Source organism: Mercurialis annua, linkage group LG8, assembly GCF_937616625.2.
Source record: "Mercurialis annua linkage group LG8, ddMerAnnu1.2, whole genome shotgun sequence".
NCBI lineage: Eukaryota > Viridiplantae > Streptophyta > Magnoliopsida > Malpighiales > Euphorbiaceae > Mercurialis > Mercurialis annua.
In genome coordinates this window covers 1,702,832-1,725,271 of record NC_065577.1, presented here as the reverse complement: position 1 = coordinate 1,725,271, position 22,440 = coordinate 1,702,832, and the positions used below count along the sequence as shown (strand labels likewise).

The following is a 22,440-nucleotide window of genomic DNA, read 5'->3' as shown; positions in this document are numbered from 1 at the left end:
CTGAAAAAGTATACTGTTAATAGATTATAAATAGATCTTTCAAGTGTATCTCAGTCAGCCTTGAGATATTATTTTATGTGATTGTTGCAGACATGGTGGGCAGAATCTTGTAGGTTTACTTAATTAATTAAAATTAATTTATACTTTGCTTTTGAGTTTTTTTTTTTTTTTTGCCTCAAAAGAAGTAGCATCTTCTGGGGTAATGTTCATCCATAGCTCCTGAACTTTTGTCCTTTTTCATTAAAATCCTTTTAGTTTAATTTATAATAATAAAATCTTAATTTTTAAATGATATAGTAGAAAATCATCACCAATCATTTTATGATTTTAGAAAAATCAATATAAATTTCTTATAATACAAATCATTTGGGAAGCACGGAAACTATGACAAAATTGTGTGTCCCACTTCGGAAACCGGAAATTTTCAGAAACTCTCGAAAACTCATAAGGAAACGTTTGGGCCGTTTTCGTAAATAAAAAAAAGGCTTATTCACCAAAAAATGCCAAACCTTTAAAAACCACCAGATTTAGCCAAACCTTATATGTTATGTGTCAATTGTAGCCATTTTTGAATCGAACCGAAATTGTTGTCCACATGTCATCCATGTCACCTACAACTCAGTAAAATTTGCTGACATGGCACATTCACTAACCCAACTTAATCAAACCAAATAATAAACCAAAAAACATCAAACACAAATAAATTAAATTAATTATTAATTAATTACTAAAACTCATATTTCAATAATCTCAACATTATAATATTAAAAAAAATTCACCGTCATTTTAATTAATTTTAATCAATCAAAAATCGGCCGCCACCGAGACGCATACGAAAAACCGACCACCGGAATAATTTTTCAATATAATTTCTGAAAAAATTAAATATATTTTTTAAATTTTTTTACCAAAAAATCAGTATGACAGACCCACCACCACGGTGGGTCTGAATTTCGATAAAAAAAAATTAGTTATTTTTTTTAAAGAATATTTAAGCATCGAAAATTTTAATAATATTATTTAAAAAAAAATTAGCGGTAATTAAATTTTTTTTATATTAATTTTAGATGATTTATATTTTTTATTTAACTAATTAAAATTTATACAGAAATTAATTAAAATTAAATTTAACTAAATTTATTAGTCGGCGTGAATTTTAATCGGAATAAAATAAAATATTGAGATAATTAATATTTATTTTAATTAAATATTTGCTAAGTTGGCAGTGACATGGATGACATGTAGGCACATAATTCGGTTCGATTCAAAAATGGCTAAAAAAGAAACACAACACATAAGGTTTGGCTAAATCTGGTGGTTTTTAAAGGTTTGGCTAAATCTGACTCGAGACGCAAAGGTTTGGCATTTTTTGGTGAATAAGCCTAAAAAAAACTGTTGTAAAAAGACCTAAAACGTTCTCCACAAATAATTTTTTTAATCAATTACCCATAACTTTTATTATTCATATTATATACAATAAATCTCATCTTATTTTTATTGAATTTAATTATGTTTGATTTATTTTATTAATTGGCATAAATATTTAAATAAAATTTAAAATATATAACATTTAATAATTTCTAATATTATAAATATATTCCTATATTTTTGTTATTCACGTTTCGTGTCCTTCACTTAAAAAATATCATTTTCCGTGTCCGTGTCCGTTTTGTGTCGATTCTGTTTTCCGTTTCCGTGCTACCTAATTGGCAAGTGAGAGCCATGAATATTATAGAAAAATTAACACCAACAGTATGTCGGCATTACGCCGATATATATTTAAAAACGTGGTTTTTTTCATATATATATAAGGTGCTTCATTTGGTTCCAACATTCAATTTAATTGGAAATTATCCATATGAGATTCAATCAAAACTCATGGAATAGTTTTTTTTTCTTCTATGCACATTCCATTTTGTTTAACCAACGCTACCCACTAAATGACCTTTAATTATGATCATTAATTTATAGGTTTGATTCCATCAACTTTTGGGTATTTTGCACTTATATATTGTTGTTGCATTGACATCTATTCTAGAGGCGTTCAGAAACCAACCAGACAAATTCAGTTCGATTCGGCTGAAGATAATTTTGATTTTAGAAGTAAAACATTTTTAATTCAGCTTTGATACAAACCGAATCAAAAAAAATAATCAAACGAAACAAAAATCCAACCGCCTCAATTTAGTTTCAAACATTTTAATTCCCTGAAAACTTGGTCCGGCTTGATTTCGAAAAAACAAACAATAGTTTCAATTTGGTTCGGTTATGCACACCTCTAGATGCATCAAGCTTATCAAAAACAAGCATATGGAATTCTTCAACCAAATATAGATCATATCATTAAGGTACATACTAACAAGCAAGTAAACAAGGATCACATGACATAAAGGTTTGGCTCCACTTCGTCCCATAAGCATAGCCTAATGGTAGGAACATTATAATTCGACCTGAGAGTCTCAGGTTCGATTCTCCCATCCTCTCATTGTAATCAAATAAAAAAGACGGAAACTAATTCCTTAACTATCTCAGCAAGACCTATATCGTGAACAAATAATTACATATATATAATCTAATTAAAACAAAAGCATCTTTCGTATAACCTAACTTTCCAATTCAACACCGAAAGAAGGAACCCGCCTAAGAGGAACACGGTCAAGATTGATTATGTAACAATTAAAAATTCATTTCAACCCCCTTGTACATTCACTTGTAAACCATAGAAACAAAAAACGGATGCAAACATGGGATGAGCCATACATGAGAAGTAGAAACGATAAATGAACCGCTTATCACCAATTAAGCATAAAAAGGTATACAATGGGTGATATCAAATTTCATCAACCTTATGTCGTAATTACCGCTGTTCATCTTCTGCCTGCTCGTCCCCGAATCCCCGTTGTGCAATTCTGTAATACAATATCCCCATAGTTGCCATACAGGCCCTGCAAATAATTAAAGCACATTTTTGTCAGCACAAGTAACTATTCAAGAGGAAACTAAATACAGAAATGTAATTACAGCAGATCAACAGCACACAAATCAACCTTGTATTATTTTTTTTTAAAAAAATCAACCTTGTAAGAGCATCTCTGCTCTTTACAATAAATAACATTTTCTAAAATATAAAGAATATTTTATAAAATAAGAATTTGATTTGTAATTCTTTATTTTATATCTTCCATAACTATTAAATAATATTAATTTATTTTCTCTTCTTTTCTTTAGCTTAATCCCTCTAATTTTCTTTTTATGAAAAAGAAAAAAATCTTCTCAAAAAATAAAGATAAATTAATTTTAAAAAATAAATTCTCGTTAATTAGACTTGAGGTTAATCGGAGAGGCAAACCAGCTTTTTAGTTTAAAATTGTATGCCTTAAGAGTCAATTATTTGACTGTAAATTTACTGATAAACTCTTTAAATTAAAGAGTTTGACCCTTTCTTTGAGTCCATCGTAGATCCTCAAAACTATACTCTTATTCGTGTCCATCTGAAAAGTGAACATTTATTTTTCAGAAAGAAGCTTACATAATTGCTATAAAGAGAAGGATTTTTCGTGGATCCATTCTTGATGAGCGATGTCGTGTTCGACCTTCTGAGACATCATCTAAATTTGATGCATCCTTACGTGGAGGTGCAGTTACTGGTAAAGTTGGTAATGCACTTGACCAGAAGGGAAGCAATGATCGAAGGAACTTGTGGCGGATTGAGCCTGCAAGAATTAAAAAATTGGACAAATAATAAAGCAATCAGCATAATAAAGCTTGAAAACACAAGCATCAACCTGACTATACGTCAATAGTATATCAAAGAGTTTTGATATGAGTGAAAGAAAAACGCATTTCTATTCACACCTAGGTATAAACTGAATTGGATTTTGGAATAATAAAGAGCAGGAAATATTAAATCAGGGATCACTTATCATATGCAACTATTACAGGCCTTTCATTTTGGTGCCTCTAAATGTCTTGTTCCCTGTCAAGACATGCGTATTTCCAAAGCCCAATGTGCCTACTGTAGAACATTTTCTAGTTATTGACACTTTCTTTAATGCATTTGCTTAGATACTTAGCAAAAGCATGAGACCATCTTGGATCCATCAGATATATAAAAGAAAGCATATAATGGAAAGCAGAATTTAATGTCAAAAACATAGATATCATAAATTTAATAAGCATACATGCTGCAGGCATCATTTGCACTAGCATGCATATATTATATATGCAAAGTAAAAGTTATACTCACCCCTACGATTGTACTTTTTGCGATTCCCATCTTCATCATCTGCATAATATACAGATTCTGAATTTTGCATGTCGGCATGGATACCGCCCTTTCTTGTTGTAGCACCAGGCTGCATTGCATAGTAATATTGAATAATAAAATGATATAAGAAATTGAAATAATAAAACAGGAGAAATTGTCTTGATGCGTGCATGAAGATAAGTAAATTGACTAGAATATGTGGGTGAAAAAACAGGAGAAAGGTGGAAAAGAAAGAGCAATGAAACTCTTACACCAACAGGACTTGAGCTTTTTAAATAGTTTCCCGCTGAACTGGGGCTTTCAATCTCCACAATATCTGTCACTGAAATTTTAGGAAGCCCTTTTCCATCGGCTATGCTTATTTCATTATTTGTCATTGAAGGTGATGAAGAAATAGAAACCAGTGGATCTGAGGCAAATGCAGGAGGTGGTGCTGGAAGTGAAACTGGATGATTTCCAAATAAGTTCTTTTCTAGGCCAGTCTGTACAATAGCAAATAAAGTATCTTAAAACTTGTCCTGAATATTAAGACTAATAATTTCAGCTCTTCTGAAAGTAGGACTTTAAAACTTTTCTAACTGTAGGATCAAATATTTGACTCCCTCAATCCTTCTAGCATATACAATTAGAAAACCAAGGAGAAAAGTGTTATTATTTTTGCAATTAAGAGAAGCAACGGATAAGTAAGTTAATTATCCCCAATGCAAATTTGTTAATCAAGGCATCTGCTAAGAAATCTCAAAAATTATTTAATGAAAGGAACTGTTGCAGAGTAATCAGTATATATTACAGCTAATATAAATCCCATGTTCTGATAGTCAGGCACTTTCATGATATTACTGCAAATACTGTAATCAAGTATCCAATCTACACCTTACCTGCATGATAGCTTCCTTCAGCTTTGAATGAAGACGAGATCCTGAATCTTTAACACTCTTAGGAGGCCATATCTGCACCATTAAACACCATTTTGAGATATAGTTACAAAGAAAACAGAAGGAAGTTAGCTTAGCCAACTACTAAACAATACCATCATGACTTCAATTTTGTCTTTCCTTCTATTCTATTTTCCAGCTCTTACTGGAATAAGATAAGTGTATTTAACTGAACAACAGGCAGCCCTCAGCACAAAGCAACACTCAAGGCATGGAATAAAAAAAAAATCAATCATCAACTAATCATATAAGGGAACTTTACAAAGTATATTTATATGTGCAGCATGCTTCAGCTAACCTGAGAGCAATATGGAATAAAAATAGAAAAAACGAGGTACTCTTTGACTTTAGCACTTAGGAAACCACCAACTAGACTGGAAACATCAGACACAAGTCAACTTAGCCTTAGTTACAAAGTTAAAAGATAAGAGCAATGTGTGAGCTACATATGTAGACGCAAGGCATATATGAATTCTAGTACGCTTACCGATGTTGAACATGAAGGACATATGTATCCAGCCGGTGCAGTATGCGAAGGAAAGCTCTTGATATGTGAAACCAAACAGTCCGTGTGTATAACATCTACAATGCAACCCCAAAACAAATGCATATTATGTTGTGCATTTTATGTAGAATCTGCAAGTGAAAGCTACAGCTTAAATTTTACTAAAACATACGTAGGCAACCCAATCTAGTGGTCTGAGAACCATTCCCCTCTTCGAGCACAGCTTGGCATGAGCAACAATTGGGAGGCCAATCATACTCGCCATCTATTACCCACTCAGAGTATGTCCGAACCTACAAGGGATAACAAGAAAAGAAGTGGGTAAGCCATAATACTAGGTTTTACACATGCAAGTACAGCATATCCACATATTACAACGGAGGCAAACAGCCATAATATGCTTCTTTTTCTATAAATTGAACCCCTGCATAATATTCATCAATATATATTCTTCTTTTTTTTTAACCAATGAGCTATATCTCAAATGGTATGATCGCTTGGCAGCAATCTGTTAGGTTGTGGGTTCAATTCCTCTCACAAAGCGCTTCCCCTTCCCAATTATCAAAAAAAAAAGATCTTCTCTTACAGTAAATGTTAAAAGTTCAGAAAACAAGACTGTGGATTTAAATAGCACTTTTTATGCCAACAGTTTCTTTATTTTCTTTTCCGTTTTCTTTTTATTAGTAATACCTAAAGCAATGAACAATTATTCTTTCTTCAGCCAGTTATGACCCAGAACTCTTTCCCTCCCGTCTCCCATTACATTTCTCTTACGATTGGCACTAACAAAAGCCATAATTGAAACGAACTGACTATAATATCCAGCCCTTTTTATTCGTCAAAATGCCATTCGTTGCAAGCATTTTACAGTTACTTCATCAATTATACTAAATTGTAAAACTAAGGCCATATAAAGTAGCATGAGATAAATACCACGCATATCTGGTGCTCCGTGAAGCAAATACATTCCCCACAAACCGGAACCTTGTGCACGAAACAGTATAGTTTGGTAGCCTGAAACAGAAATTTGCAAAAATAACTAAACAAAATCGTCGTCACCGAATGCAAATACTGATCACTGATCAGAGTAAGCTAAATCAAGAACTTAGTATATAAACACTAACAAAATCAATTAACCAAGCTCCACATCAAACATTAACCAACAACAATAACCGATTTTCCGCAATTATAACTAAAAACAAAAAATTCAATTTAGCAAACACAATGCAGCTGAATAAAATTGATCACTGGACCAAACGACAACTAAAATGTTCAATCGTTCAGTAACCATACATAAAAATAAAGTGCAACGTAATTGATTAGAGAGTAATAAAAATAAAAACATAGATCTAATCAGTGTTTTAAGCAGTAAAAATCAGATCTAATAATAATTACCTTGCGGCATTTGCAGACCACCATTGCACGAGAGTGAAATTAAAATTGAGAAATTAATGAGGTTTGTGAGTTGATTATGGTTACGAATTGAAGATTAAATTAAGTGATTGGGTAAATTAATTTCTGTTATTTTAGGGTTTTGTAATTTCAGTATATGAAGAGAGATAATCAGACAGAGGAGAAAGAAAGCGAGGCAAAATAAGGAACAAGACAGATCTGATTTTTCTGAGAATTAAACAAAACAAAATAATTCCTTTAAAAAAAAACAAATGTTGTTATTGTTTAGTATCTTTATTTTTGTTAAAATTAAAATATTAACTTTCTAAGTTTTTAAAAATATACTATTAAATAAATATATTTAATCAATTTTTAATCACTTCACGTTTAAAAAATTAATTTTGTTAAGACAGTTTAGTATTTTAAATTATAAATAGATAATATAATATTTATATGCATATATGCATATATCAGACGTTTATATCATTTGAGTTATAACTGTTTTTCACTAAAATAACGACAAAAACATCTTTATTGTATACAAAATGTCATAAAACAAAAATATGCTACCAATACCAATATTAAGAAACTAAAATGTATCGCATGAAGAAGAAATTAACGAGAATTTTTAACGAAATTAATGTTATGATCCTTTTTGTATCATTTTTTATGATCATAGGTTGTTTAAGCGAATCACCGTCTATTTTAGGGATCTAAATATTTATAGCCTCCAACGATAAAAGTCAATCTGAATTTTTTAGAGAAAACAACAAAAATGCCAAAAATTGGGCTCCAATTACACTAATTACCATTTAACTCATTCATTTTACATTCATACCACAAAATACCAAAACTTTACTTCATTTCATCCCAATAAGAAAAAGATACGTGGTCTCTTTTTCTCTCTCATGTGTCTCCTTTCTCTTTTTCTCTCTTTCTTATCATGTGGTCCCCCCTTTCTCTCTTTTTTTTTATCCTTTTCTCTCTCATGTGTTTTTCTTTCTCTCTTTCTCTCTCCCTCTCTTGCCATGTGGCCCCCCTTTCTCATACACACACACCATATGCTAAATAATTCATTTATATAACATAAATTTTGAAAAATATTACTTTTAATTTTAAAAATTTAAATTTATTAAATTTTAAAAAATACATAAATACACAAATAATACAATTTTTATAAATTATTTAATTTTTATGTCATGTATAATTATATATTATGATGTATCTATCATGTATAAATATATATCATGATGTATCTATAAAGTACATTTTAAAAATATATCTATCATGTATAAAATATGTATCGGAAAATGTATAAATATATAAATGAACATATCGAATTAGTCGGTTGATTCAATTAAATCGATAAAAATTAAAGATAAAAATTAAAAAATTTAATTAATTCGGTTAATTAAACTCTAATTTACTACATATAATTCACTTTCTCGATCAAAAGATTTTGGTAAAGATAAATTAATCCACCTATGCGTCTTTTAAGTATTTAATTTTAAATTAATAAATTAATAATTATCTGATATACCTAAGATGTATCAAAAAGGAATCAAATATGTATCAAAAATAAATCAAATATGTATATATATATATATATATATATATATATATATATATATAAATACGTAACAAAACGAAAAAATATATAAAACAAGAAAAAATATTTTGAACGATCGAATATATATCAACTATATATCAAATATGTATCGAAGATACATCAAATATGTACCGAGAATGTATCGAAGATGTATCAAATATGTATCGGAAATGTATGTTTCGGAAATATATCAAATATGTATCAAAACTGTATCAAATATATCTCCAACATTTTTATACATATTTTTTCTAATATCTTGAATATCTTTTAATTTTTTGACAATATTTTTATAAATATTTTTTTGAATAGTTTTAAAAAGCTTCTATTCAATAATAAATGAAAAATTAAGGTATTAGATAATTAAAAAAAAAACATAAAATTAAGAGATCAGATAAAAAAATGTAAAATTAAGTGACCATGTAAGACAAAATGAAAATTCGAGAATCGGATAGATAAAAAATATAAAATTAAAAAATTAGATAAAACCAACTAAAAATTTAAAAGTTAAATGGACAAAACTCATAAAGACCTTAAAATGGATTAACCCTTGAATTTATTAGTCATTAAGTTTATATATGATTTTGTTAAAGAGAAATTCAATCATATATATTGAAGTAGAGAATGTGACATGGTCAGCAAAATTGGTTGAAGTGGATGGCCAAAAAAGCTGGGAAAATCGCACGTGGATGTTCAGTTGCAAGTTAGAACTTAGAAGAGCAGCTTGAAGTGTTGGGATAAAAATCACGTCACGCGCGTGAGCAAATCAGTTAATAAGGGTGGAGATCTGGACACATGTAAGATTAAAAAAGATGGCACTAAATGAAAACTAAATGGATTTTGTGCTATTAATTGAAATAATAATAATAACAAAGAAATAATTCTAGTTAAGATGGCAATTGTTGAAAAACAATTATAATATATGATTTTTCTTGTTATTTTCTCAACTTTTTATCTTTTATAATTAATCTTTTTATTATTGTAAGGTAAAAGATACAAAAAAATTCTCGTAGTTTTTACAAAAGTACAAATCAATTTTTTTTATTTTTTTGAGTATAATTAAGTCTTATTTATTTTCAAATAGAACAAATAACCCCTTTTCATCCAACACCATTAGAAACACTCATTAATAGCTGACATGTCTCCCATAATCATATAGGAAAGAAGTGTAAAAATAATTTTAATATTTAAAATATTTACCAAAAAATTGAAGGGGTAAGTGTCCTAAAAATAAACTAAAAGGGTTTATTTATTCGATTTTAAAACAACGATGATTTAATTGTTCAATTTTAAAAATATGAGAGTTTGATCGTACCCAAAAAAATATAAAAGTGATAATTTGTATTTGAGAAAAAGTCAAGAGTTTTTTTGTACTTTCAGCCTTATATAATTGAACAAAATGTCAACGCGCACTCTGAACTTGTGACACGAGATCATCTAATTCAATTTATACTTTTTTAAATAATTAACCTCAAAACTCTTCATTTTTAGATCAAATAATCCAAAATTTATATTTTTATTTCAAAGTAAATTTAGGATAATTATATCACAACAATTAGGAAAATATCTAATTACTTTTTTATATCCCTCACTTTCGATTTGTATTTTACGCGTTTAAAAAGTACAATTATGGAGTTATTTGACCTATAAATGAAGAGTTTTGGGGTTAATTGCTCAAAAAGTATAAATTGTGTTAGATGACCCCGTGTTACAAGTTTAGGGGCGCGTGGACTCTTTGTTCTTATATAATTTGTAATAGAGCAAATTACGCTAAGGTCTCTGAGATATACAATTATTAACAGTTTGGTACCCTTTGTTTCAAAACTATACTTAATAGTCCATCGGTTTCAATTCCGTTAACTATTAGGTCCCTCTGTTAATCTCAACATTTATTTTCAAACGATTTAGTACCCCACTTTTAGTTTTATGGACGATTTGGTCCCTCACTTTTAATTTATTAAACGATTTGGTCCATCACTTTTAAACGATTTAGTATCCGAATTTCAATCCGTTAAACGATTTGGTCCCGCAAATTAACAGAAGGATCTCTCAATTAACTGAATGAAAACTGAGGGACCATAAAATAGACTTTTAAAATAAAAGATATCAAACTGTTAATTATGATATACTCAGGAGCCTCTAAATAATTTGCTCTCTGTAATATTACCCTTTCATTTTGAAAATTTAAATTCAAATCTACCACTCTCTTTCTCATTTTTGTATAACAAAACAAAACTTCACCAAAAAATTTAAACTTCATTTCCCTCTCTCAAAAACCCTAACAAATCCTCACCACAATCCTTCTCCGGCCAAATCTCCTCCATGACAGCCGTTCTCCCGCCGCCGGGATCCGGCCGCGAACTCTCAAATCCACCGAACGACGGAATCTCAAATCTCCGCTTCTCTAACCACAGCGATCACCTCCTCGTTTCCTCCTGGGACAAGGTAATCTAATCCACACATTCACAGCTCTATCAACTAATAATTACACCACTAATTACTTCATTACCGCTAATTTAATCACTTTTTATTTGAATTTTTTGTCATCAGACTGTGAGATTATATGATGCAAGTTCAGATACATTAAAAGGAGAGTTTATGCACGGCGCAGCTGTTCTTGATTGCTGCTTCCATGATGATTCTTCCGGTTTTAGTGCCTGCGGTGATAATACCGTGCGCCGGTCAGTTTATTATCTTATATCTGATTTTTTTAATGTTTGTATTAGCTTGAAAATGCTGCTTATAAGGAATCTCTGAGATTTTAGTAATTTTTCTTTCAGTTCGTTTGTGATAGTTTAGAGTTATTTTATTGTATTTTTCGGAAGTGTTCATTGTATTATGCCGTTTAGAAACTATATTTTGTTTGTTTTAGGTTAGTGTTAATTTATTGTCTATTTCGGAAGTGTTTCACTGTATTATGCTGTTAAGAAACTATATCTCTTTAGTGTAGTTAATAGATGTATCAAGATTTATGCTCGGAAATTTCATAATCGCTGGAATTTGATTTTAATTTCCTCGTCTTTTATCTTTTATCGGATTTTTTTTATGTCTGTGTTAGTTTGAAAATACTGCTTTTAAGGAATCTCTGAGATTTTAGTAATTTTGCTTTTGTTTTGTTTGTTTTATTTAGTTTAGAGTTAATTTATTGTATTTTTCAGAAGTGCTGTTCACTGTGTTATGCTGTTAAGAAACTATATCTCTTTAGTTGAGTTAATAATATATTTGTCGAGATTTATGCTCGGAAATGACGTAATCGCGGGAATTTGATTTTAATTTTTATCTTTTTGATAAAAAAAATGCTAATATGAAGAAGTGAAATCATGAAACAAGAATGACATGATTTTGCGATAATTTTCAGTGGAGTCGAGTTGATATTTTTTTGGCGTGTGATTCATTTAAAACAACACTTAGAAGGAAAATTGCTTTGTTTAGAATTTTTTAATGATTAATAAAATGTTTAAAATAGGGGCTTTCGGTTAAATTGCATATAGACTTTTTCCATTCTCATTGCTTTGAAATTGTGTTGATGACTGATAACTACTTATATTACAATTCTTTCCAAAGAAATAGCTTATCGTTGGATTTTATGTCGTACAGTTGTCAGTTCTCACCCTTTTGTAGTTGTGTGTGTGTGTGTTCTTTTTAGAGGTCCTTTATATTGTACAGAAGACAAACATGGGCTTGGGAATTTTCTAAACTGTAGTTCATGGAAAAGTTATGGAGTCATTTTCGTTTTGTTTCAGGCTGCTTTTTAACTCTGGCAAGGAAGATATTTTGGGAAAGCATGAAGAACCTGTTCGTTGTATTGAGTACTCTTATGCAGCTGGTGAGTTAGACTACATTTTACTTGCTTCTCTTTACCATTTTGCCAAGACCATCAAAAGCAGGACAGTTAACGCGATCATCAAAAAATAAATATACTACGTGCATCTTTATTCATACATAGAATATAGTGTAACAATTGACTAAAATTCATAGCTAGTCAGATCATAAACTGACCACAATGCTTGTTATAGATATGCAATATTACAACTGCAGTTACTTAAATTTTACTTTTTTCCTGTTAGAGATGTATTTTTCTGCTCATATACGTTACTTGTTGTAATTATGCATTTATTTGTCTGATAGCAACCCATATGAGTAGTTTATCCATTTTGTCAATGATCATAGGACAAGTCATCACTGGTAGCTGGGATAGAACATTGAAGTGTTGGGATCCTAGAGGAGCAAGTGGACAAGATCGCACTCTTGTAGGCACATATAAACAACCTGAGCGAGTTTATTCTTTATCTCTTGTTGGAAATCGTTTAGTAGTAGCTACTGCAGGAAGACATGTAAATATATATGATTTGCGGAATATGTCTCAACCTGAGCAACGGAGGGAATCGTCATTGAAATATCAAACTCGATGCGTGCGCTGTTATCCCAATGGAACAGGTATTAACTCGAACTTTTAAAGCAACAACATGATATCTATTATATACCATTTCTGTTCATGCTTTATTTAGATTTCCAGTCATTCATCTAAAGTAACATATTTTTGAAAAACTGTTCTGGTGGATATGCTCACATAGCTAAAAATGAAGCATTGTCGTTACTACTTTTGCTGGTGTTTCTACCTACCACTATTGCTTTCCTAATTTATCTTTACATGGCATCCAAATTAGAGGGAAAGAGGCAGAGAATTGTAGAAATGTCTTTATGTGGTTTGAAGATTTTTTTCTAATCCCCCTGAGACTTGAAAAGTAGCTCATATTCATTTGGATCACTCTATGCAGGATATGCTCTTAGTTCAGTCGAGGGAAGGGTTGCAATGGAGTTCTTTGATCTTTCAGAGGCTAGTCAATTGAAAAAGTAAGCATTATATATCTTCTGCACCATCAAGAAGCAGAATACAAAGTTGAATTTGCAGTTCATTTTTCATAAGTTACTTTGTAGTCCTTTTCCTATCATATTTCCATGTTTAACTTTTGGTAAACTGTTTGTGGTAGAATTCTAGGATAAGATCTACCTATATTGCATTGAGTACAGCAGATAGTCTTTAACTCACCTATTGATTCAAGACTTTATTAGAAATTCCCAAACATATTTGTGATTCAAATTAGTGATGCAGTTTTCTATTTGCTGTAGTGAATTTTCCTTCAAGGTCACTATGTACATGCTCTCTAGCGAGTCATAGATGTGACCTTATGCTGTATTAAAACAAGTGCTAGGATTTGGTTTTGCTCTTTTAACTATCAGTTTCGGAAGTCTAATTAATATTTGCTATCCTGCTGCTAGGGTATTAGTGGTGCATACATGTTTGTTACTTGGGCATGTCCAGTCTTACAATTTTTTTATCTCGTTGGACTTGACTTGTTGCAGATATGCGTTTAAGTGTCATCGAAAATCAGAAGCTGGAACGGACATTGTATATCCAGTAAATGCTATTGCATTTCACCCTGTGTAAGTTTCTGAAGACTATGGGTTGAACTTATGAACTGTTTGATTGAGATATGCAGAGTTATACAGTCATTTTTAATCTCAACTTGGACGTAAATGGCTTTTTTTTTTCTCATTGCTGAAGGTTACTGCTAATGATGTCTCTAACTGATTGCTAAATTGACAAGTTAGGGAATCACATGTGTAATCATTTACCTAATTGAACCGACTTGGATTGAAATTGAATTATGACCATCATTTGAAGACATCAAATTGAAATTGAATCGTGACCAATACTGGATTTTTTTTGGCTAGACTTTTTCTAGTTTTTTACTGAAAGGTTTAGATCTTCTGTTTAAAATTATAAAATTAGCAAACTTTTTCCAGTTTGTATCATTCTCTATTTCCGATTTTGATTTGCAGCTATGGTACATTTGGAACCGGAGGCTGTGATGGCTTTGTTAACATATGGGATGGGAATAACAAAAAGAGGCTTTACCAGGTAAAAATTAGATAGAGAGATCGAACATTCATAATTTATTTTTAGACGGCTTAATGTAGTTATGTAATGTAACCTTTGCTCATGTTTTGCAGTACACTAAATACCCATCGAGTATTGCTGCACTGTCCTTTAGCAGGGATGGTCGTCTATTGGCCGTGGCATCAAGCTATACTTTCGAAGAGGGATTAAAACCGTAAGATTGATGCCTTTCTCTTACATCTTCGTAAGGGTGTGCAAAACCGAGATAAATCAGAAAACCAAACTGAATCGACAAATTTGGTTTGGTTTGACAAAACTAAAGAATTTAATTTCTCAATTTGGTTTTGCACATAGAAAAATTCAGTTAACCTTTAGTACAAAACGAAACAACTATTGACTTCAGTTTTGGTTTTACAAAAGTAAAATTTTGATTTGGTCCGACTCGATTCAATTTGTTTTGAACCAAATGTACACCCCTACTCCTCACTCCCTCATCACCTCTAATAATTATATGTTCCCTCGCCCCCTCATCACCTCTAATCATGATATGTTCATTTTGCAGCCACGAACCCGATGCCATTTTCGTACGCAATGTAAACGAAATTGAAGTGAAGCCAAAACCGAAAGTATTGCCTCCAGCATGATCCATCTCTGAAATCGCCTCTAAAACGGTGTTTTGAAATCTCAATACGTAGTTATGTCGATATGTGCTGATACATTGTGGAGCTTCATTTCTCTTATGAAGCTAGCTAAACTTGATGTAAAGACTGCTTAAATTTAGTTAGAATTCTTTCTCCCCATTTTTCTCTTTAGCTCTACGTTATCATAATCAATTAAAAGTTGAAATATGTTGGATTGTGGATATAATATTCCATGTTAAAAAATGTATATATGCATCCATGTTTTTCTTCTACATGTGTAGTAGCTGTAAATATTGTTTACCAGTGCAATGCAAACTATTAATACAAGGGATAATTACTATCACTCCTAATCTTAGGTTAAAATTATTGACTTTTTTATATTTTAATTTTTCTTTCACGACATTTCTATCCCAAATTGATAGATACTCCCTCCGTCCCACTCTAATTAACAAAATAACTAAATTACAATAACCAATACAAACTAATAAATGACATAGATAGTTACTTCTATACCCCTCTATTGATAATGGAGCTAATTAATGCTATTAGTATATTAGTTAAATTCTCATTAAATATTCACCATCTTTTCATAAAAAGTTTAAATTTAAATGAGGGTAAAGATGGAAAGTTAAAGGAAAAAATTATAGTTATGTTAGTTTTGTCAATTTGAATGGGACACCAAAAACTCCATATTTTGTCAATTAGAGTGGGACGGAGGGAGTAATTTGGAGAAAGACTAGTATTAAACTCACCCTTCTATTAAATAGTATTAACTTTTGTCTTGTACGGGATAATTACTATTTACTCCATGAATTTAGGTGTGAAATACTATTATCCCCATGATGTTTAACTGTGCACCCCATATATTTAATCAAATTCATCATTTCGCCTTCTTCATTTCGTTTGTTGACTTGGTCAAAAGTTCTCATTGTTAAAAATTAAGTTCAATACAATCGTTTATTTTATTTTATTTTTAAAATACTTAGTAGGATTATTAAAAATTCATATTCATATTAACAGTAAATATATTACTGTTTGTTAATATTTTTTAAACCAAATTTATGATTTTTTTTAAAGAAAAGGTTAAGTTGAACTTAGTAGACACTTTAACCAAATCAACTAACGGAAGGATGAAATAGTAAATTTGATCAAACGGCAGAGGAAAAACAATAGACTTTAAAACATTATTGATATAGTGATATCTCGGACCTAAACTCATGGAGTAAACAATAATTCTCCCTTATTATAATTAATGATAGCATATATATGACAATTACTTAATTAAAATATGATTATTTTGCTATAAAATATCTTCACCTTTTGTGTTTTTTCATATTTAAACACATTCTATAAAACGTGTCACTGCACATTCCAGCCTTTTCATCCTATTGTCCGCTGCAGTATTATGTATTGTTTTTTACAAAAACAATCGTTTGGGCCGTTTTGAATGATCAAAACGACATCGGATAACTAATAATAATCCCTAAAAGCAATGCAAAAAAACACCAATCTGACAAACACATTACAAACCAAGTTTGAGATATAAATCTGAACTTGAAACAAAAATTAAGATTACAGTATCTATTATGAAAGATTGAACTTTTGTTACACATGTAGATTTACATGGCTTTTACTATGTAATTACCTAAATCCTGAAGGAGCTGCTCTTGGACCTCCAGCTGCTGCCCTCATGGCTTTTGATTGAGCAAGCAATGCATCGTAATCCTGAACACGGAAATCTCGTTATGAACTGCATCCCGGCGCACAATATGGAAAAAAAGAGCGGAAAAATAGTAACTTTTAGCGGGAAGATATGAAAGGTTTACCCGTTTCTGAAATGCGTCGTCGCTTGAATCAACGGTCTTATCTGCAAGGCCATATTCAATAGCTTCTGCCGAGTTGAAGTATTTAGGTCGTTGGATATCTTTATTAATTTCTTCCTTGGTTTTGCCGGTTCCTTTAGATAATAGATCGAGGTAATAGTCGGTATTTGCATCGAGTTCCTTGGCCTGATAAAAAATTTTGCAGAGCAAGAGTTCGTAAAAGAAACAAAACAGATACAAGAACTGATTATTGGACCGGGTATCGCCTAACCAGCTTCCATATTTACTTTTCAACTTTTATCAATCCCGGCCTGAACTGATTCCATGTTAGGCCTGCTTTTTAACATGCAGGCTTGGATTCTAATTTTGGTTACATTTCTATTTAGGATTGAGAAGTCCGAGACAAACATGCACTAATTTAATATATAGGCCAGCTTGGATAATAATTAGATTTGAACCGGGCCCAGGTTGGGTTGGGCTTACATTTGAAAGAGTCGAGCATGGTTGGACCGGCATGTACCCAACTGAACCCGGCCCATGAACAGGTCAAAAAGAGAGGGAAAGAGGGACTGACCTTAATCCACATATCAATTGCAGCCCCACTTGATCTATTGACTTTAGGCAGATACAACTTTGCTGAAATTCAAATTAAACCATTAAAATACATCAGATAGTAAGTGACATGTACTTTTTATGCTGCAATGGTTCCAAGAATATAATTTCCGAATTATAATTTCTACAAGTCGATCATAAATTACATTTTTGGAAGCAAAAGTACAAAACTATGTGTCCAAAGGCGAGCAGTACAATAAGAATAGCACACCCCCTGGATTGGTTTGGGTGCTTAACAGTTGCAATTGGCTATTTCACATCAAAAGGGAAAAACATACTATTATACGGGAATAGAAGGCGATTTTACTGCTCTAACAAATTTTGCAAATTATATATTCAAAATGAAATCACGTCAATATTTGAAAGTTAAAAGAGAAGTAGGATCATACTTGATGCGTTTGGCTGCAAAGCCCGAAAACCTTTGGCTCCTAAAGATAGAAGCATTGCAGCTTGACCATATGCCATACCACAATTTACAGTGTAGACAACTGATTTGCAGTACTTCAAGTAAACAGAAAAACGCAGCATATGATTAGTTTCGAGCATAATAAGATTTTTTAACAAAAGATAATAAAGTAGTTGAGCTGTAAAGACAGATGATGTTGCTTACAGACATCGCATCAGCAATAGCATATGCCTCTGTTTCAGAACCAACAGTCTCCATCTTCTCGTTCTGAATTTCATCCGATTTTATTTTTAACAAACAAAGCATATATCAGAAAGCAAATTTAACTTGAGCATTTCTTAATGTTACACAACATCTCGTCGAGCGAAAGAGAAAAAGAAATATGTTTGACTAGGACAAAGGGAAAAATAAAAAAGAAGGCTCTTACCTGTGTCCCTGATGAGTTTATGTACAAATATATAGGCTTTGTAGAGTCGTCATAATCCAAATACATAAACTGAGCGACAAGAAGCTCAGTGACCGCCGGCACAATCTGCAACAATCGGATAAAATAATAAAGACAGAACAAAAATGATGCTAAGGGTATGATTAAGACAAGGGTATAATATTAAGGCAAAATGATTTTTTTTCTATACATAACTTTAACAATTTTGTCCAATATATCTTTAAAGAAAATTTAGAGAGTTTGGTCCAATTTTGCAAATTGAGATAAATATATCCAGGGCGTGTCTGTTCCGATGTAGATTCTTTACATGAATTTACTTGATTGGTCCAGTTAGGAAAGAAAACTCCATAACTTTGATTGAATTTGGGTTTTGATATAATTGTCCCAATTTATAAATTTGACGGATGAGACTATCTACACTTTTATAGACATATTTGATAAAATGGTCAAAGTTTTGCATAGAAATAATCATTTTGCCTAATATTAACAACTTTTGTGTAGTGTCTCACCGGCATTCCTAGATAACAAATCCGAGCATCTAAGAGCAAAGAAGGCAAATCAGGAGGGGCACTTCTAGGTCTCCCGAATCCTCTCCCGCCTCCTCCTCCGCGGTACATGCTAACACTCATACTGTATTTTGAAGGGCCCCTATCCGCCATGCCAGATACGTTGTACATTCCCCCATGATCCAAATAGTTACTCCTAGAAGATATACTTTCCTGTCAAGAGTTGTCATAAACCACAAGTGCACGAATATGAGTCTTTTAAAGTTTCCAAATGGGCAAATATTAATGAAATGGAGTTGCTCATTTAGTAGATCAACTATGATCCAACTACATGTTTAACTAAAGTTTAAAGAGGCCAAACCTCCGTAACACTTTCTGCCTGTCTACGGACTGGATTATCTTCAGTCATGAACATGTCCAACTGTGAAGGAGAAAGACCATATAGATGCCGTGGTACATTTTTGTAATTTTCCATCACTGCAGTTGATTATATATAGAAAAAGGATAATTAAAAATAGAATTCCAATCTCTGCTTTAACATTGTGCACAATATTTGGAGCTCTTGAGAAATTCAGAACTAAAACTATATTAGTAGGAGCTCTCAACAATCCAAGCGAAGTTAAACATTTCACAAATTCATTACAAAAAGAGCAATATTACTTGAATATCCCATTGCTCTATCTGTTCTTGAGGATTAACACCTGACTATTATTATTTTCCATTAATATATTCATACTAGCATCTTCCCTTTATCCTGGAAAATAAGACCGGAAACGAGAGCTACTATGCCGTTTGACTCGCTTTTACAAACTTAGTTGCATCAATTTTTCATTGCTCATAGTCATAGAAATGTTTTGCCCCACTCTGCAACATTACAACAGAAAACGCCAAAGCGCTTGCGCTATTCCTAGTAAGCATATTGTGAAAGAACACATTATGCTATTAATCTCCTCAAGATCCCAACTAACCAAAATAAAAAACTCCCCAACCTCCAACTATAACGCTACAAAAACACTATGGACTATGAAGTTCCATAGCACAGCTACTAATCACGTCTTTTCAGAACAAACATACAGAATCGCTTATTACTCAAATCCATACCAGGACCTTAAGAGTCACCTATTTTATCAGTTCAGTGAAATCAAAGTAGCTAACAAAATCACTACCTAATATCTTTCCACTAGAAGCAGTGAAGTACAACAGAACCAGAGTCTAATATATCCCCTCCCAAGTCTTACCTTAATCAACTTACCACATATTCCTTTAAATCACCACTCAAAAAACACAAAAGCATCAAATTTTACCAAAATTCAAGACCTAAATGGTTGTACACAAAACATAAGGCATCTCATATTTTATTTTCAATTGGCCAAGTAGTAAATCCTAAATAGTTTCAGCCAGACCCTCTTAAGCCAATTCAAAAACTCTAAAAATCTTATCTTTTCCAATAACAAACAACAACCCAAATCATTAAACAAACTAAAAAACACACCCACATAAAAAAATCACCAAATTTAAACAACAAAAAACACAAAGAGTAATAGAAAAAAAAAACTCACAGCCATCCTTGAGATTCTCTTGTCTAAACTGTTGGGGAATATGGTCAATAGATTTGCCAGATGCAGAAGGGGGACTGTAACATTTTTGATGAACTATTCTTTGTTTTCTTGAACTGGGTGTGAAGAAAAGTTTAGTGTTTGGTGCAAAAAATGACGATTTTGGAAGTAACCCAGTTGAGTGATTTGGTAATTCTGATGGTGGAGCTGAGAGCTGAGACAGTAGTGAAGCTGCCATGGTGTTTTTTGTTGGAGATTGATGATTTTTTTAGCTAAATTTTGAAGCTTTTGTGGGAATTTGGGGATTTTTTTGGTTACTGAATCGTAAGAACGACACGTCGTGGAATCATGACAAGAAACGACTCTACCGGTTGTCTATGCTTGGAGGTATTGGGCTTAAAGCGTGTGCGATTGTTATTGGGCTTGTTCTATTAGGCCTTAAATTCCTTTGGATAGTTTTTGGGCTTTTTTTCATAAACAACCAAAATTTTGAAGTTTACTACTTTTATACGGATACAACTTTTCAATATTAAAACTACAGTACACGCTAGAAATATTTTCTTTTATACGGTCCAAATATATACCCCTCATCTCAAACCAACCTTCATAATTACAATAATTTTCTCTCTCATCATCATCATTTTCTCTCATCTCTCTCAACTCATATTTCTCTAATTTCTCTTAAATTACACAGCCTCCTCCGACTCTTTCAGATCTGCCGCCCTCATCCATCTATCTTAACGCCGCCGTTCAACATCGCTTCAAGTTTCGTCAATATTGTTTCTCTTTTCGCCGTTGTTGGTGCTGAAGATCTGCATAGGGTTTCGGCTTGTAAAATGGCTTCTTGTTGTTCTTGCGTTGCTTCTTGTTGTCGTGTTTCTATTTTGATTTCAGATCTGAAATTCACCGTTCCTATTCTTCCTTCTTTCTTAGATCTACAAGTTTCTTTCTTTTTTATTTACTATTTTATATAACAGTATTTTTTTTATCATTAAACATGTATAAAGATTATCTTTTCATGTTTAAAAAATAATTTTGTAATTTTATGGAATAAAAATTTGTTATTTCTGCATTTTTCTTGCATTTGTTTGTATTTCTGCGTTTTTCTTATTCTGCAGCACGATTTGTTGATGATGATTAATTGCTAAATTATTGTAATGTTGCAGTGTTGTTGATATTATGTTGACTTTATGTTGATATTGTGTTGATAATCAGTTGGTGTTTGCTTGATTTTAACATTGGCAAATAAGATAATATTGTCAGTGAAATAAACTAAAAAAATAAAAATTCAGCTGAGATTGGATAATGATATGTTAACATTTAGGTAAAGACAAATAATAATTTTGAATGATTATAATGTTGAAGTGTTGATGTTATGTTAATTTTCGGTTGATTTTGTGTTGATATCTGGTTGATTTTAACATTGGCAAAGAAAATAATATTGCATATGAAATAAACTAAAAAAATGAAAATTAAATTGAAATAGAAAAAACGATACCTTAATTTTTGATTAATTGCTAAATTATTGTAATGTTGATATTTTTTTTGTTAAAATTAAAATTAACTAAATATCAACATAATATCAACACGAGATCAACATTGTAACATTATCCATAATAAGTATTTTTCATCAATGCTAGAATTAACAAAATATCAACCGAAAATCAACACAATATCAACACTGTAACATTACAATAATTCAATATGTTTATTTGTTTTATTTTCCAATGCTAACATATCATTATCTAGTCTCACTTAAATTTTTATTTTTTTAGTTTATTTCACGGACATCATTATTTTATTCGTCAATGTTAAAATCAATAAAATATCGACATAAAATCAAC

The 22,440-nt window shown here is 31.5% G+C and overlaps 3 protein-coding genes across 3 annotated transcripts; 1 reads left to right on the top strand and 2 right to left on the bottom strand.

Moving 5' to 3' along the window:
- Positions 1–2,543: 2,543 nt before the first annotated feature.
- Positions 2,544–7,328, bottom strand: LOC126662168 (uncharacterized). Its single transcript, XM_050356063.2, has 9 exons — positions 7,103–7,328; positions 6,641–6,721; positions 5,880–6,000; positions 5,690–5,784; positions 5,146–5,217; positions 4,519–4,749; positions 4,247–4,355; positions 3,530–3,713; positions 2,544–2,945 (listed from the first exon to the last, which is right to left on the bottom strand). The coding sequence occupies exons 1-9, from the start codon at positions 7,124–7,126 to the stop codon at positions 2,858–2,860; spliced, it is 1,005 nt and encodes a 334-aa protein (XP_050212020.1). The 5' UTR covers positions 7,127–7,328; the 3' UTR covers positions 2,544–2,857.
- A 3,566-nt stretch (positions 7,329–10,894) lies between these two features.
- On the top strand, positions 10,895–15,520 carry LOC126662375 (mitotic checkpoint protein BUB3.2). Its single transcript, XM_050356342.2, has 9 exons — positions 10,895–11,150; positions 11,256–11,386; positions 12,449–12,531; positions 12,876–13,142; positions 13,484–13,559; positions 14,070–14,150; positions 14,550–14,628; positions 14,721–14,821; positions 15,170–15,520. Exons 1-9 carry the CDS (start codon positions 11,028–11,030, stop codon positions 15,249–15,251), a joined length of 1,023 nt encoding a protein of 340 aa, XP_050212299.1. The 5' UTR covers positions 10,895–11,027; the 3' UTR covers positions 15,252–15,520.
- A 1,239-nt stretch (positions 15,521–16,759) lies between these two features.
- LOC126660938 (ATP-dependent Clp protease proteolytic subunit-related protein 1, chloroplastic) lies at positions 16,760–20,931 on the bottom strand. Its single transcript, XM_050354661.2, has 9 exons — positions 20,600–20,931; positions 19,402–19,517; positions 19,044–19,253; positions 18,517–18,621; positions 18,294–18,356; positions 18,073–18,184; positions 17,646–17,707; positions 17,075–17,257; positions 16,760–16,973 (listed from the first exon to the last, which is right to left on the bottom strand). Exons 1-9 carry the CDS (start codon positions 20,832–20,834, stop codon positions 16,890–16,892), a joined length of 1,170 nt encoding a protein of 389 aa, XP_050210618.1. The 5' UTR covers positions 20,835–20,931; the 3' UTR covers positions 16,760–16,889.
- Between the last annotated feature and the right edge of the window lie 1,509 nt (positions 20,932–22,440).